At 43.9% G+C, this 16,770-nt stretch overlaps 1 protein-coding gene across 1 annotated transcript in view; it reads right to left on the reverse strand.

Moving 5' to 3' along the window:
- The window catches only part of LOC145402163 (RNA polymerase II-associated protein 1), a 46,894-nt gene that overhangs the window by 15,620 nt on the left and 14,504 nt on the right, over positions 1–16,770 (reverse strand). Inside the window, exons 4-6 of the mRNA XM_080274282.1 lie at positions 13,077–13,257; positions 2,414–3,048; positions 553–715 (exon numbers count right to left, since the gene is read on the reverse strand). Of these exons, the coding sequence (XP_080130408.1) occupies positions 553–715; positions 2,414–3,048; positions 13,077–13,257 (979 nt within the window). The remainder of the gene's footprint in view (positions 1–552; positions 716–2,413; positions 3,049–13,076; positions 13,258–16,770) is intronic.

A 16,770-nucleotide genomic window follows, 5' to 3' on the forward strand; every position in this document is an offset into this window, starting at 1 on the left:
TTAAAATTTACTATTATAATGTTATAACTATAGGTAATACTTTGTCACAAATGTCTGAAAAATAAAACAAAAATGAGCCAAACACTGAAGGGTTTGAAGATCTCTTGAGTTTTAGCTGAGCTCAGCCTGTGCAAGTTAAGCCAAATTCATGGATGGTGGAATGGGGTCAGAGTTCTGATCACCAGACAATCAAAACTATGCAATTCACACTCACACATCTCCGAGGATGGCTGCATATCCTCTAGTCCTGATGGGATCCCTCCTGTTGTTCTCAAGAAATGTGTTTTCACGATGACATTCTGCCTACACAATCTTGTCTTTGTCTATCAACCTACATAAGTCCCAGCTGGAAAGTTGATTATATTCAGCCTATCCCAAAAAGAGGTAGGCCAACTCTTTAACTTGAGTGCACACACACGCACACACACACATACAACTTTCTATCTACAGTACTGTATTTATCTACCTTTCTATCTCCTATATCTGCCTGTCTGTCCGTGTCTGTTTGTCTGTCTGTCTGCCTCTCTCTCTCTCTCTCTATTTTCTGTGTACCTGGTTCCTCCCCATGATGGTGCAAGGCTTTCCGGTATGAGATGTCACAGTCATAGGGCAAGATGTCCCCCTCGAAGCTGAATCTTGCCACAAACCCCTCATTGTTCTTAAGGGGACGTGGGCTGGGCATCTCTGTCATCCACCGCAGCTTCTCATATTCCACCTGGCCAGCAGCATAAGGAAGAGGGAATGAACAATGTGATGAACAAAGTATATGATAAAGGTAAGAAAAAGAATGTGACCGGAAAATATTAAAAATAAGAAGTACAGTGAAAGTAAAAAACAAAATAACAAATAAAAAAATAAAACTAAGGTAATTTGTATTATTTCATTGATGAACTTTTTTTTTTTTTTTTTTTTTTTTTAAGATACTGTAAACAACTGATGGGGTTTATCTTGCTGTATGTTGAAGCCCAACTGAAACAGTACCGTATGTTGCTTACAACAGAACACAGAGGAAAACTGGTCGAATTCTATCTTGAGGGAAAATCGGCTATTAGTGTTCAATGGACACACTGTCATCATTTTGGGGTTACCAAGGCACCCAATAGACAGACAGTCCGGACAATCATGAAGAAATTTGGAACCAAGAAAAATGAATACAATGTAAACAAAGGGAGATCCAATCAACCCAGAGCAGTTAGAACCACAGAAAACATTGATCCAGTCCGTCAGTCTGCAACACAAAGTCCAAAGAAATCCAGCCAAAGACAATCACAGGAATTGGGTCTGAGCAGGACAAGCACCTGTCATATTTTGAGACTGGACCTGAAGTTATTCCCATACCACATTCAAATTAAGCACAAGTTAACAGCAGAGGACAAAAAAGCTTCAGTAGTAATGTGTAACTGGTTCAGTACCATGATGGAAGATGAACAAAGAATCAACAATCTTTGGTTCAGCGATGAGGCCCACTTCCACCTGATGGTAAAGGTGAATTCAAAGCACTATGTATTATGGAGGACCTGATGAAGTTTTGCAATGGCCTTTGCACAGCTCAGAAGTTACAGCTTGGTGTGCAGTGACCTTCAAAGCGATCATAGGTCCTTACTGGTCTGAAGACAATGATGGACAGACAGTAACACTGACCTTAGAGAATTATCATTTGTTCTATGCATCTGACAAAGGTTTGTGGAGGATGAAGCAACACCTCATTCTGCATTTTTAACACCTGAACTGCAAGTAAAGAAATCTGGTAATAGGGTAATCTCATGAAAGACAGAAAACCCCTGGGCATCTCACTCTTCTGACCTCAACCCTCTTGATTTTTTTTCCTCTGGGGGTATGCTAAGGACAATAATTATGGTGGCAACCTATGGACACCTTAAGACCTGAAGGCATCCATCACAAATTTCATCAAAGCCATCCCGTTGCATTTGTGAGGATGTGTGGTTGAAAACTTTGCAGTGAGATACTGAGCACCACCTGTACGATTTCTGCTTGTTACATGTGACATATAAACATGTGACAAAACTCCTGGACCCAGGTATCAAGATGGCATGTCCCAGAAACAAACATATGAAATCAGAATGTTCTATAAAAGATTCATTATTGTGAGATTTTTTCTGGCCCTCCCTGTACATGTGAATACAGTGTTTGACAAACACTAAATAATTATAGTGTATGATAAAGGTAAGTAAACAAGATGTAATACATAAAAGGAAGCACAAAACTCACCTCCCTAACAAATGGGGCAGGGAGAATTCAAAAACAGACTCATCATCACCACCACCATCATCATCTAATAGTAAGACAGCTACTAACATCAATGATATATCCAGCGAACTGAGTCACACATCCATTCACTTATCATTCATACTTATAACTCAGAGCTCCTAGAAAAACAGTAACAAATTCTTACCTTTCCCATATTGAGCCACTGCTCAGCTTCTGAGGGAGGTATAGGCAACTCAGACTCTACAATCTTACATTCTGATTCTTCATTACCAGCTACCTTCTTCTCAGCTGGGTAACTCACATCTCCTGCCTCTCTACTCTGTTTCCTCTTACTGGCCCACAGACTGCTACTATGAGCATAATTTTCTGGGCTTTTAACACAACCCTGGTCTGTATCTGTCTCCACATCCTCACAATCCATTTCAGAATTTTGCAATACTGGTGTGCTTTCCTTTTGGAAATCAGATAGCTTCCCTTGTGTTCCATCATCCCCAAACCCAGAAACTGCTGGCACTGATGAAGTGTGAAGTTTATAAAGACCTTGCAAACGATGTGATGACTGTAATTTATTATCAGGTCTCCCTTCTACTTTCCTTTCCTCTTGCTTCAGTGTTTCCTTACTCCCCTGTGGTCTGCTAGTCTTCGGGTTGCGCAGTGACCTAAAGAAGGCTATCTGCTCTGGAGTGAGGCTGGCTAAGAGACTCTGTTGCTCCCTCAGTCTCTCCTCATGACTCAGGCTTGCCAGTTTGGCCATGTTCTCCTCATGGATCTTCTCTGTCTCTGAAGTGTCCAAACCTTTGATGACATAGCTACAGCTGCCTGCCAAGTATTTGGAGAAAAAAAACAAATATTGAGTAGAACAGCCATAAGACAGGTTAATTTGTTAATGATTGGGTGGTTTGTTACTTAATTGATGACTCTTTCAGTAAGTCATGTTATGTGCTTAAACAAAGATACTCAGAGGCAGATGCAGCACAGGAGTGAAGGGGGAAAAGTACTGACTAATCATGATAAAGAGTGACTGAAAAGTAACATTACCCATCAAAAAAGAGCTCCATAATCAGTGACACATTAGAATCTTTCTTCTATCCAACATGTGGTTCTACTAAAGAGTTACCCTGAACCACTGCTGCCTCCCAAAATGTAGTGTGTCCTGCCTAACACCAGTACTGCTTTGATCTCAGTGAGAAGTTCATGCCTTTTTCCCATACAAAGTTGGTATTTATTAATGAAAATTTTTTCAAAAGGCAGTCTTATATGCAAGACACAAGCAGATATTCCAGTTCTTAGTAAGAGTGTTTAATTTACATGTACTTTATATATATATATATATATATATATATATATATATATATATATATATATATCCCATTGGAGCCCGGTGTCCAGAATATTGGACAGAACTGGGATTTTTCAAGTCTTTATAAAGTAGGGAACCCCCGGGTAGGGACCTACGAGCTTCGCGACTATGAACTGATAGGCGGAGGGCGGTACGCTTAGTACCCATCAAGCGCCATGCCTTGCCCAGCACCCCTGGGATCAAATGGGATATATATATATATATATATATATATATATATATATATATATTGTGGTAGGTGGTGGCGACCATCATCCATTCACTTCTTGCAGTGCTGCCTACTTCTTCCTTAGCCTTTATCATTCTTTCTCTGTGCCTGCCCTCCTCTCTTCCTATTTCTCCCATCTTTCCTGTCACTTCTTATTGCTTTTCTTTCCTTTACAGGTGGCTTTACATTGAGTGACAAGCCAAATGGTTTCCTGTATGCCAAGAAACCATTTACAACACTGGGTGGTAACCATATAACCAAACCATATGTGCTCCCTATGTGTCAACAAGCAGGTTGGTGGAGGGTTAGTGCCCCTCCCTGTAAAACAAATAACTCAAAGTCAAATGGCCACCCCTTATGGGATTATGGTGTCTGGCAATATATAAATATATATACTGTATATATATATATATATATATATATATATATATATATACAGTGCTCGTCAGAAGTATGGAGCGCCCTGCGTCCCTCCTGAGAAACAAACCTTTCAACATTGAAAAAACATATAAATAATGCATTTTATTTACCTTTAGTGCTTCGTAGGGTAGCCTTTACGTTTCTTCACGGACCTGAGACGTCTTGGAAGTGAAAGGGCGAGGCTCCTGAGGTGCTGGAGCGGTATTTTGTCCCAGGAGTCACGAATGGCGGCTTCCAGCTTAGGCAGAGAGCTCACGTCCATCCCTTGGAGACTCTTCTTTACGAGGTACCAGAGGTTTTCAATCGGGTTGAGGTCTGGGCTATTTCCTGGCCAGTCTGTCATGAATGATACCTCGCAGTCACGAAGCCAATTGGTGACCGATTTGGCCTTGTGAGCAGGTGCACCGTCCTGCTGAAACACTCGTGCACCTGTTAGCTCGAAGGAGTCTGGTAAATGATCACACAGAAGCTCCAGGTAAACATCCTGATTCACTCTGAGGTTCTTGGGAAGTACAACAAGCTTCCCCAAACCCTTCCCTGAAAAACAACCCCATACTATGAGTGAATCAGGATGTTTAACTGTGCTTTCTACATACCGTGGGTCAAGTGGGTCACTACCTTTGCATGCTCCTCTGTTACAGGTAACACTAAACGTTGCCTCATCAGACCACAACACTGACAACCATTGCTCCTCACCCCAATTTAGATATTTATTAGCAAAGGCAAGCCTACGAATTCTCTGGCTGCTAGAGAGAAGAGGCTTTTTCACAGGCCTGTGACTTGTGTAACCAAGCTCATGCACCCTACGAGACACTGTTCTCACTGACACCTCACCAAACACTTCTGGGTTGCTCTCCTTAATTTTCCTTGCACTCACACGAGGATTAAACTCCACTGCACATTTTAAAACATTAACAGACCTTGGGGAAGTTTTCCTAGGCCCACCAGACCTCGGTTTCTTTGTGGGAACTTCACCACTGTTTTCCTCCCGAAACCGCGCACACCAACGACGCACTGTCGATCGTGCCACACCAACCAATTCACTAATTTCCTTTGTCTGGTGGCCTGCCTCCTTTAGAGCAATGATCTGGGATATGATTTCACTCGATAGTTCACGGGTAGGTGCCATAACAAAGTTTTGAAGGCCAAAACACTGCGGGACACTCGGTAAAAAATGGCGCAATTTGAGAGGGACACTCGGCGGAGTTCCTCTCTCTCAGGCAGCCCGTGGGCGACTGAGGCGGGAACCAACCAGCGCGTCAGAAGGCCCCAGGCTACCGTGACGTCATGCTCGGAGCTCAAACTTGTGGCTCAATTCTTACCCCTAAAAATGGGTGATTCTTTTTGGGCCATAAGTATTGCGCGCCCGGCGGACAACGCTGAATACTTCTGACGAGCACTGTATATATACAATCATCATCATCCAATCCTACGTTGCCCCATGAGGAGGGCAGAAGTCCGGGGCTTGGCAAATTAGTCCTGACATTTAAGATAATAGTGACCAGCCTCACTCATCCCTGAGTGGCATTACGTAAGCAATAAACCCCAACCATCCCTTGGATATAAACCTTCACAGGCTCAATCCAATTGGAGCGCCATAATTACCCACTAAACCACCAGGCGCCAAAATATGATTGTATGGTTACCACCCAATGTAGTAAATGGTTTCCTGGTGTATAGGAAACCATTTCGCTTGTCACTCATTGTAGTCACCCACAGGCAGAAGGAAGAGGAAAGAATGAAGGAAAGAAAGACAGGAAAGGATGGAAGGAAAAAAAGATGGAGGAGAGGAACCATTTTCTTTGCAGCTTCACCTTGGCCATCACTAAGCGATGGTCTGAGCCTTCCTTTCCCCACCCTCTACACACTCTTGCATCCAACACTTGTCTTCTCATTCGCTCATCCACGCACACGTAGTCTACCGTTGCCTTTCATTCAACAAGTTCACCATCCATCCTCCTCATCACCATTCATCCTCCATTTGTACAAGGGAATAATTATACCTGACTTCCAATCCTCCGGGGACTTTACCTTCCTCCCAGGCCAATCTGCACATCTTCCACATCCATTCTATTACTATCTCTCCCCCATGCTTCAGCATTTCACCACACACTCCATCAATTCCTGGGGCTTTCCCCATTTTGACTTTTTTCATTGCTTCCACAACTTCCATCCCACTGATTTCTCCCTGTCTTCTCACCTCCCTCCTTCTCCTAGCCATTCCCCAGTCACTTATACTCGCACTACTTTCATTCTCTATGTTCAACAATTCGTTAAAGTGCTCTCTCCATCTGCTCACTTTTTCTCCCTTCTCAACTAGTAACCTACCATTTTTATCTTTCACTCCCCTACTAACTTCATTGCCACCCTGTCTGACTATCTTTACCTATTTTTAGAACATTTTCCTACATAATTTCTAACGCCAAGAAAACCATGCAAAAAAAAAAAAAAACCTATACACTACTGTATGTACAGTATCCCTCCTAATTTTGGCAGAATTTTCCAGTCATTCTGCCATATTTAGACATCAGAACACACATAGGAATATCAAAAATTATTTTTAACACCAAGAAAACCTTGAAAAACAAAAAAGAAAAAGAAAACCAAAAAACACCCTACCTATGCACTACTGTGTGTACAGTACCCCTCCTAATTCTGACACTGTTGTTCAGCCATTCTGACATATTTAGACATCAAAACACACATAGGAATATCAAATGTAATTTTTAACACTAAGAAAACCATGCAAAAAAAACAACAACAACTACTACTATACTATACTATATATCTAGGCTGCCTCCCCCAAAGAAAGGGAGGTAGCCGTGACAGGACGACACACTCCCAATTTACTCATCCACACACACACACATTCATTTGCATCTTAACCTCAAGGGAAGAAGGGACAGTTCCTTACCGCACCACACTGCATGAGGGTTAACTGCGCAGTGCAATCAGTGACATCCGCAGCAGGGCCTGACAGAAGAACTGGTTTACCCCTGCCGCATCATAATGGACCCATTCCTTTACCCGCACCTGACCTGATCAGCTGATCAGACCCAATGTCGTAGAATGTACACTCAGGGCTGCGTCATCATTTACTCATTCACAGTTTCTCTCCAATCATTCCTATTATGCGCAGCCATTCTTCCTTGCTCAACAGACATTCCTCTCGCATCCAACACTCTCTTCACACTGTCAATTCATCCTATTCATGGTCTTCCTCTCAGCCTTACACCTCTCACATCTGATCCAATTGTCTCTTTCACCAATCGCTCATCATCCAATCTCTCCATATGCCCAAACTATTGCGACACCCTCTGCTCAACTCGATCAGCCATCTCCTGCACAATGCCAGTTCGCTTTCACACTTCATCATTTCTCGCTCGATCCATATGCATCAATCCACACATACTCCTCAGACACTTCACCTCCATTACATTCAAACTTTTCCTCTCTGCTACACCCATACTCCACATTTCAGCCCCATACAATGTAGTCAGTACAACAACACTCTCATACAGGCTTGTCATTACATCCACTGTAAGTAAACAACATCTAAAGACTTTTTTCATTCCTTCCAGCACCTTTCCTACTTCATTCAATCTAAACTTCACTTCTGCATCTATTCTTCCATCCACAGCAACATGTGACCCTAAATACTTAAAACACTCTATCTCCTCAAGCAACTCACCATTCAAAACTATATTAATCCTCCTACCATCTACCAACCTCATACACTTCATCACTTTACTCTTGTTCTCATTTACTCTCAATTTCCTCCTTTCACACACCCTTCCAAACTCTACCAACTGTCTCAATCTCTCCTATGAATCAGCAACCAGTGTAGTATCATCTGCAAACAGCAGCTGATTCAGATTCCACTCTCTACCATCAGCATTCACCAGACTCAAACTTCAACCTAACACTCTTGCATTCACCAGACTCAAACCTCCACCTAACACTCTTGCATTCACCTCCCTTACAACACCATCCACATAAATATTAAACAACCAAGGAGTCACCACACATCCCTGACGCAGCCCCACTCTCACGGGAAACCAATCACTCACAATATTTCCCACCCATACACATGCTCTACTATTTACATAAAAACTTTTCACTCCTTTTAGCAAACTACTATCAGGCCCATACAATCTTAACAGTCCACAAAGCCTCTCTATCATTTCTATCATATGCTTTCTCTAATTCCATGAACGCCCAAAACACATCCTTACCTTTCGCTAAATACTTTTCACACACCTGTCTCACAGCAAACACCTGATCCACTCATCCCCTCCCTCTCCTAAAGCCACAATGCTCATCACCAATCACTCCTTCATTACCCTCTCTCACTCTCTTAATGAACATTCTGCTATACACCTTACCTACAACACTCAACAGACTTACACCCCTAAAGCTAGTAAAGGTCTCCCTCGTTTTACGATTGGTATGCGTTCCCAGAAAGGCAATCAAAAACCAGAATATCGTAAAGCGAAATTAAGATTTAATGGGATAAATAGGGATGCGTTCCTGGACTCGTGTATAAGGAACCCAAGACCCATACAAGTGATCTAATATGCATGTTTTATGTACTGTAGAGTCGTGCTTGTCTCCCCAGCTTTCTTAATGTTGACAGCATGCTTTATAACAGTCGATACAGTCGACTGTGCAAGACTCATGGAACGAGCGGTGAAGTTTGCCTCCTCTCCTGTTTTGTGCTGTTTCACAATATTAAGCTTAGACTCCAGGGTTAAGGACGTTCTTGCTTCCTTTGGCTTCATATCACCAGCACCAGATGTTGCAGGGCATTTACAAGACATCACGGTGGTGGCACTAGGGGTGCAAAATATGAAGAACAGGAGAAATAGTAATATCATGGGCAATGATGCACACAGATGCACAGAGGTTGTATGCTGAACAAGCACGCGGGTGAGACTGGCAAAAGCGCGGGAAACTGTGTGGGTGGGGCGGGTATGCCACGCATCTCTCAGCTGATCTGCCTGTGAGTGCAGGATTTCCACATGCCCAATCGCAAATGCGAGAGAGCTCAATCGTAAAATGAACACTTGGTACTAAAGAAGAAGGATCATAAATGTGAAATATCGTAAAACGATACAACGTAAAATGAGGGAGACCTGTACATTCATACTTATCACCCTTACCTTTATACAATGGAACCACACAAGCTCTTGCCCAGTCAGCTGGCACCATAAAAAAAAAAATAGAAACCAAAAAACACCCTACCTTTACACTACTGTGTGTACAGTACCCCCCTAATATTGGCACTATTTTCAGGCCAATCTGCCATATTTTGACAACAAAACACACATGGGAATATCCTAAATAAATTTAAGCACCAAGGAAACTATGAAAAAAGACTAAAGTTCCCTGCTAAAAACCATTCAACTGGGGTACTTACCACCCTGCACACCGCAGACAGGCTTCTTAACCTGCTCACCTCCAGCAGGGGTAAAGTTGTCCCATGTGGTCTAGTGGTCAACCATCGCATTTAGCAAAGGACAAAGAACTCCTCCTCTACCTGCTAGAGCTGAGCAACGAGTGGTGACGTGCAGTGATGGTGGCCTACCCGCCAAAGGAGACTAAGAAGACAGCCACAAACTTTCGTCCAACGAAGGCTCAATGGCTGTCAACGTGTTCATTTGCGGGTCCAATGGTGAAGGCGGGAAGCGAGGTGGTGGTGATGGTGAGAATAGGCTGGCACTCTTCAGGGTGGCAGGCTTGAAGGAGTCGATCCTGGTCTGATGATAGGACCAAAGATTCTGCAGGAGGATGACAGCATCCCACACTGGCCACAACTCCACTGCCATGTAAAGCAGCACCAATTCCCTGTGACAGTGCGGGCACTCGGCATACTCCAGCACCTCTTCCAGACTGGGACGTAGGGCACTGAGACGAGGGAGTGATGGTGTTGCAGGGGGCTGCGAGTCAGGTTCTTCATCCTCGTCCTCGTCGGTGTCACGGTCCTCTTTCATGCCCGCAGAGGCAGCAGCAGCAATCTCCTCATCAGACATGGTCTGATAATCAGGATCGCCGCCGTCGTCGTCCAGCCATTCCCTCACGTTGTCAATGTCCACCTGTTCTCCTGCTGTTCAAAAATGGCAGTGGAAATCATCCATGTCAAAGAAAAAACCTCAAGTCATGCTCGGCTTCAATTTCCTGGAGGCGATAAGACCAACCACTTTAGAGGGTTTTCATGGAGACTTCCTTTCATGCATTCGCCCAGTTGAACAATGCAGACTCCAGGTCATAATGGTGAAGATTCTGCGTGGTCTGCTCCCCACTTGTGTCCTTGGCCACATCCTCGTCCTACAGCACCACCATCACCTCATTCAGGAACATCTGCTGGTAAAGTCTCTTGGCAGCCACAATAACACCCTGGTCCATTGGTTGAATCAGGGCAGTCGTATTAGGTGGCAGAAACATGCACCTAATGCGCCTGTCATCAGCAACCGAATCCCTCTCAGACGGATGAGTGGGGACATTGTCCAGGAGCAGGAATGCCTTCACCTGGTCATAAGCAATACCAAGGACCTCCATTTGATAACGGATAACCTCTTGACGAAATGCCTGTGGAACCAGTCTCTGAAGATCTTGGGGGTAAACCAGGCCTTCACAGAATGGTATCACACAACAGGCAAGCTATCCATCAACCCACAGAGACAACGTGGTTGTTTGGCACGCCCAACAATAATGGGTTTGAGATGGTGCATCCCGTTAGCAGTAGCACAACACAAAATACAGACATATTATTTGGATAATTTGTGACCAGACACATCTTCTCCTTCTCCTCTGAAGGGTGGTGGTGGGCAAAGAGCGGTAGAACAGACCATTTATGTCAGCATTACAGATCTGACCAAGGGCAAGGCCCTCATCCTTGATCAGGTGCTGCACTTTCTGGTGAAACAGGTCTCCATCCTCCGCTGCTGCATCCAAAGCCAAGCCATGTGCCTTACGCCTTGTAAGTCCATGGCGAAGCTTGAAGTGAAAGAGCCATCCTTCAGAAAGCTTGAAGTCGTGTATGTTGTGCAGGTGTGCAAACTTCTCCGCTGCAGCCTTCACCTTGGTCCCACGCGCAAGTGCACCGGCAGCACATTGTTAGCGAAACCACAACAAAGTCGACTGGTTGATAATGGCATGCTGGGCCCATTGCCCTTAAGTGTGCTTTTGCCAAAGTCCAGTCTTTACTGCATAAGCTTGTCCTGTGACTTCCTGACATCAAACAATGTTGAATGGGCTAGATCATATTCCCACAGTATGCGTCCTGTGGTCCAGCCAGCATCAACCTTGCTCAATATCTCATGCTTCTTCTCCACAGTCAAAACCTTCCTCATCCACTTCTCAGGTGGTGATGGGGCCATCATCATACACACAAGAATGCAGCAGAGAAGGCCCACAACCTGAAGAAGGTTAGGGACCACCACAAGCGCAACGGCATTCATAGCCATACTTGGAAGCGTTATCTCTCACGAGGAAGACAAAGATGGAAACTGAAGTGCGGGCTTGTAGGCCGACAACAGTACTGTGATACCATATCGCATCCCACACTTGCCTCCAAGCACAGAGGAAGCAAAATGCAGCAAGCTGACATCTGCATACAAGGTTCACTTTAGTTTGCCCAAGCAAGGGTTATCACATGACAACAACAGTGGATGACCAGTACATCACCACCTCAAGCAGTGTATGACTAACGCGGCCTACCAGGTGACTCTGACCATTCGGCAGGGAAGCGAACAGGCACACGTGGTGGTGGGTTTCTCAGTAATCATGAAGGCTGGGAGACTTCCTCCATTTGGTGTAGAGGCAGACGGGCGCTTTTACCATATATTTACTAGTGGTTTGTGGTCTAGTGTTAGATGCGTGGTGGCCATTGGAAACACAACTCCTGGTGACTGGGCGACGTTGGATGTTTGGTAGAGAGGTGGACACCCGCTGTCACCGAACATATTCTTGTGGCTTGTGGTCTGTGTTCGATGCACGCTGGCAGTTGGGAAAGACTTATTCTGGTGGCCAGGCGACTTTGGACATTCAATGGGGATGTGTACGCACATTTTGACACCACTTGTGGGTTTCAGTCGGTATTACTCGGGTGCTGGAGGTTTGTAAGGAGTGATTGGACCAACGTGCGACTTTGACCATTCAGTACAGGGGCGGGCAGACATTTTAACTTAGGTTGTGGGTTATGGCCTATTTCCCGCTCATGGCTAGGGCGCAGGAGCTACGATGCTGAACGAACACGTTGGCTGACTGGCTGAAGTTCTCGGGGACTTTTACGTCCGGATAACAGCAAGTAAATACGGATTATGGTTTAACAGAGCTAAGGTTCAGTCCCCAGATAATGACCAAGTCCGGATACTGCACGTCCGGATAAATGAGGGATTACTGTAATACAATGCTTATGTTTATATGCATGCCAACAGCACCAGCCTGTCTTCCCTGTTGCATGTTGATAACTGGCTGCTTTCAGCTCTACTTACAGTATTTCCATCTATGCACCTCACTCTCACTTTTAATAAATAACTAAATATTATTAGTGCCTGTAGCTTCATTGGTGGAATATAACAAAATGCTTATGTAAACGTGTATTGGTCTTGTGACGATTGGTCTTGTGTTCCCTTCAACACAGGACAGGGGAGGATGTTACTTTGGCTTCCTTATTCCCTTAATTTATATCCCAAATGAGATCAACACCTAAGCTCTGCATCTCCACAACTCATGTGAATGTGAGGAATTGTGTAAAGATGATGACAATGACAATGATGATAATAATAACAGTAAGGGAAAGGAAGCTACATAAAAAAATAATAATAAATGACCAAAAATTTCTTCCAGCAGTCCTACCTAAGGCTGCCAGTCTGAGGTCAGATGTTGCACAAGCGGCATGAGTGGGTGGGAGAGGAGTAACTGTGGAGGCATTGGTGTCTGCAGCAGTTGCATTCTCAGCCATGCCCTGCTGCTTCTCCACTTGCTGCATGTACAGGGATTTCTTCCTCGGTCCTGAGGTTGCACCTGGACCCTCACTCTAAGGGAGAAAGAGAACATTGTCTTAGAGTAAATACATGAAAATACTAGGGAATGAATGTGGTGTGCATAGAATGGAGAGGACAGGAAATAATGTGACTTGTAACAGATGTGGAGCAATGAAGTCTATTTAACCCCTAAATGGCCATGAGGTACAGTATTACCTTTGTGTGCTCCACAGGCAGGGCTCCAGGACCCTTTTTTCAAATTTTGAAAAAATAATTTTTTTTTCCCCTTACAAACGTGAAGGAAATCATCTGGCACATCTGGCAATGTGTTTTTTTTAGCTTCCTAAATCCATCCTGTGATTTGCTATAATTTCCGGAAAATTCATCAAATAACAGTGTACTCACCAATAACATGTAAACCAAAGGGTGATAAAGTGAGAGATAAACTGACTGCCTGAGTGCTTGGGATGGTAGAGTTCATTTGTGTAAACACACCACTTGATCCTGTTCGCAGTTTTTTTATAGACAGCACTAATTCGACACCTATGACACAAATACTGAATGGAGTCGTTCAATGCCGATGGCCATTTATAGATTAAATGGTATGGTCATATGGAGAAGCTGGATGCAGACACTGACGTGAAATGGGTATACTGTACGTGAGTAAGTATGGTAAAAACAGTATAAATAAGTGGGTCTGAAAGTGGAAGAGTGCATGGCCATGTAAAATGTGGACTGATATGGTACAGTACAGTATTGTGCTTCAAAGGAAAAGGCATCAATTAGGCTATGGAAATTAACAGGTAATCAAGTTGGTTATGCATACCTATACATACTTCACAAATTCCTCTGTCAATAAATGGTTCCCCTTAGTGCTGTAAATCTACAAGCAAAATTCAGTTACTACTGGTAGCTGTACCAGAAAAGAAAAATTATCCAAAGATCAGAAATGTATCCGAACTGACTGAGTTTTTACGTTTTCGTTTTTGAAAGTTCCAAGATGCTTGCATGCATTGGCCTTGGTCACCTAATGGAGGCTCTCCATGCTGCTCAATCTATGTCAGCCTCCCTGTTTAGTCCCTTAACCCTGAGGTCACACTTAATGAACTCGTCCAGCGTCTTTTACGGTTTACCCCTTGCAACCCCACCCCCAATATTAACACTTCTCACTTTCTGCACCCAATTATCATCCCCTATCCTCTCCACATGCCCAAACCACCCCAATCTACCACTCCTCACCACAACACCTATACACTCCAGTCCCATCCTACCTCTCAACTCTTCCATCATAAACTCAGCCCCCCCAGGCCCTGAACGCAGGGACGCACTGCACATCCACCTAATCATTGCCAGTTCTGTACATTTGAGCCTGCAAATATCCTCTTCCTTTACTGTCCAGGTCTCACTACCATAGTGTATTACACTCCTAACACATGCTGCATATAAAGATCCCTTAGCACGGACAGCCCTCTCAACGTCAGGAGAGGCAACAGCTCCCTGAACTTTTTCCAACCACTTCTCACCCTAGCCACAAAGCTAGCTCCAGCCCCACCTCCAGCACAACATGTCTCTCAAATAACAAAACTCTTCCACACACTCAAGAAACTCACCAGCAAGGTCAATCCTTTCACGCCTTGCAATCTCCATCTACTCTCCCCGACACGCAGCACATATAAAATCAGCAATATCTCGCAGTCTACCTCTAATACAACTACAGCTCCTATGCACCCACTTATCACAAACACTGCACCAGATGGAATCACTTCCCACGCCCATGTGGCAAATTGCACATGGCCACTCTCCCTCCTCTTTGACAGGACTACCAACCCTACATATCATCACTTTTGTTTTATCTGCATTTACTCTCAGGCACTGTGCCCCATACCATATCTCCACATGGCCTTGTCAGTCTCTCACCCTCCATCCTCTCCACATGGCCAAACCACATGAATGTACTCCTAACACTTCCTATCACATCTACACCACAATGCTCCTTCACTTCCTCATTTGTCAGTCTGTCTCTCCATGTGACTCCACATGCTCCTCTCAAATAACTCATTTCCACTGCTCTCAGTCTTGACTTCTGTCCCTCCAACAAGGTCCAAGCTTCACTTCCATATGTTAGAGTAGGTATCACAATGCTGTCATATAGTAACTTTTTCACTTCCATGCTCACTTCCCTGATTCTTATCACTGTTTTCAAGGAACCAGCAACCTTTCTTCCTTGTTGTACCCTTTCAAGCATTTCACCCTCTGAACTTCCATCCTTACTCATCACACTACTCAAGTACTTAAATGCAATCGCATTTTCCATTTCCTCATCATCCAACCTCACTGTACATTTACTGACTTCACCTCTCTCGAAGACTATAACTTTACTCTTCCCTACATTCACCTTTAGATTCCGTTTCTTACACACTCTATCAAACTCATTCACCAAGCCTTGCAGCTCCCCTTCGTCTTCACTTAACAACACAATATCATCTGCAAACAACAGCACAAGGAGTTTCCAAACACTGCCCTCTCTCACTAGGGCCACTCCAACATCCACTGCCCTACCCTGTATCTCATTTATAACCCCATCCATATACATACTGAACAACCATGGAAACATGACACATCCTTGTTTCAATCCAACCTTCAAAAAGAAAAATTCACTCAGTTCACTATCCACACACACTGCAGCCATAGCACCCTCACACATACTCTTCATGGCCTTCAGTAACTTCCCATCTACTCCATATATTCTTAATACTTTCCACAATCCTTGTCTATCCACCCTGTCATATGCTTTCTCCAAATCCATGAAGGCTACATACAACATCTTTCACTTCTCTAGAAACTTTTCCACTAAAGATCTAAGAATGAATATCTGATCTACACAACCTCTTCCCTTCCTAAAACCTCCTTGTTCTTCTCCAACTAATTCCTCTGTTATTTTCCTAACTCTGTCAATAAATATCTTACCATATACTTTTCCTATACTCTAAGAAGACAAATGCCCCTATGATTACCACACACTTCTTTTTCCTTTTTTCCTTTGTACAGGGGAATAATTATACCTGACTTCCAATCCTCCTGGATTCTACCTTCCTCCCAAGCCAATCTGCACATCTTCCACATCCATTCTACTACTAACTCTACCCCATGCTTCAGCATTTCACCACACACTCCATCAATTCCAGGAGCTTTCCACATTTTAACTTTCTTCGTTGCTTCCACAATTTCTATCCTACTGATTTCTTCCTCTCTTCTCACATCTCTCCATCTCCAAGCCATTCCCCAGCCACTTATAATTTGCATTACTTTCTTTCTCTATGTTCAACAATTCCTTAAAGTGTTCTCTCCACCTGCTCACTTTTTCTCCCTTCTCCACTAGTAATCTACCATTTTCATCTTTCACACCCCTACTAACTTCTTTGGCACTCTGTCTAACTCTCTTTACCTCTTTCCAGAACATTTTCTTACAGTCTCTCCACTGTACACCTATACACTCAAGTTCCTTCTAAATTCCTCATCCACTATCTCCTTCATCCACCCATCCATCATCCAATCCTACGTTGCCC

Source organism: Coenobita brevimanus, chromosome 57 (assembly GCF_032717465.1).
Source record: "Coenobita brevimanus isolate Jiangsu-jjx chromosome 57, ASM3271746v2, whole genome shotgun sequence".
Classification (NCBI taxonomy): domain Eukaryota; kingdom Metazoa; phylum Arthropoda; class Malacostraca; order Decapoda; family Coenobitidae; genus Coenobita; species Coenobita brevimanus.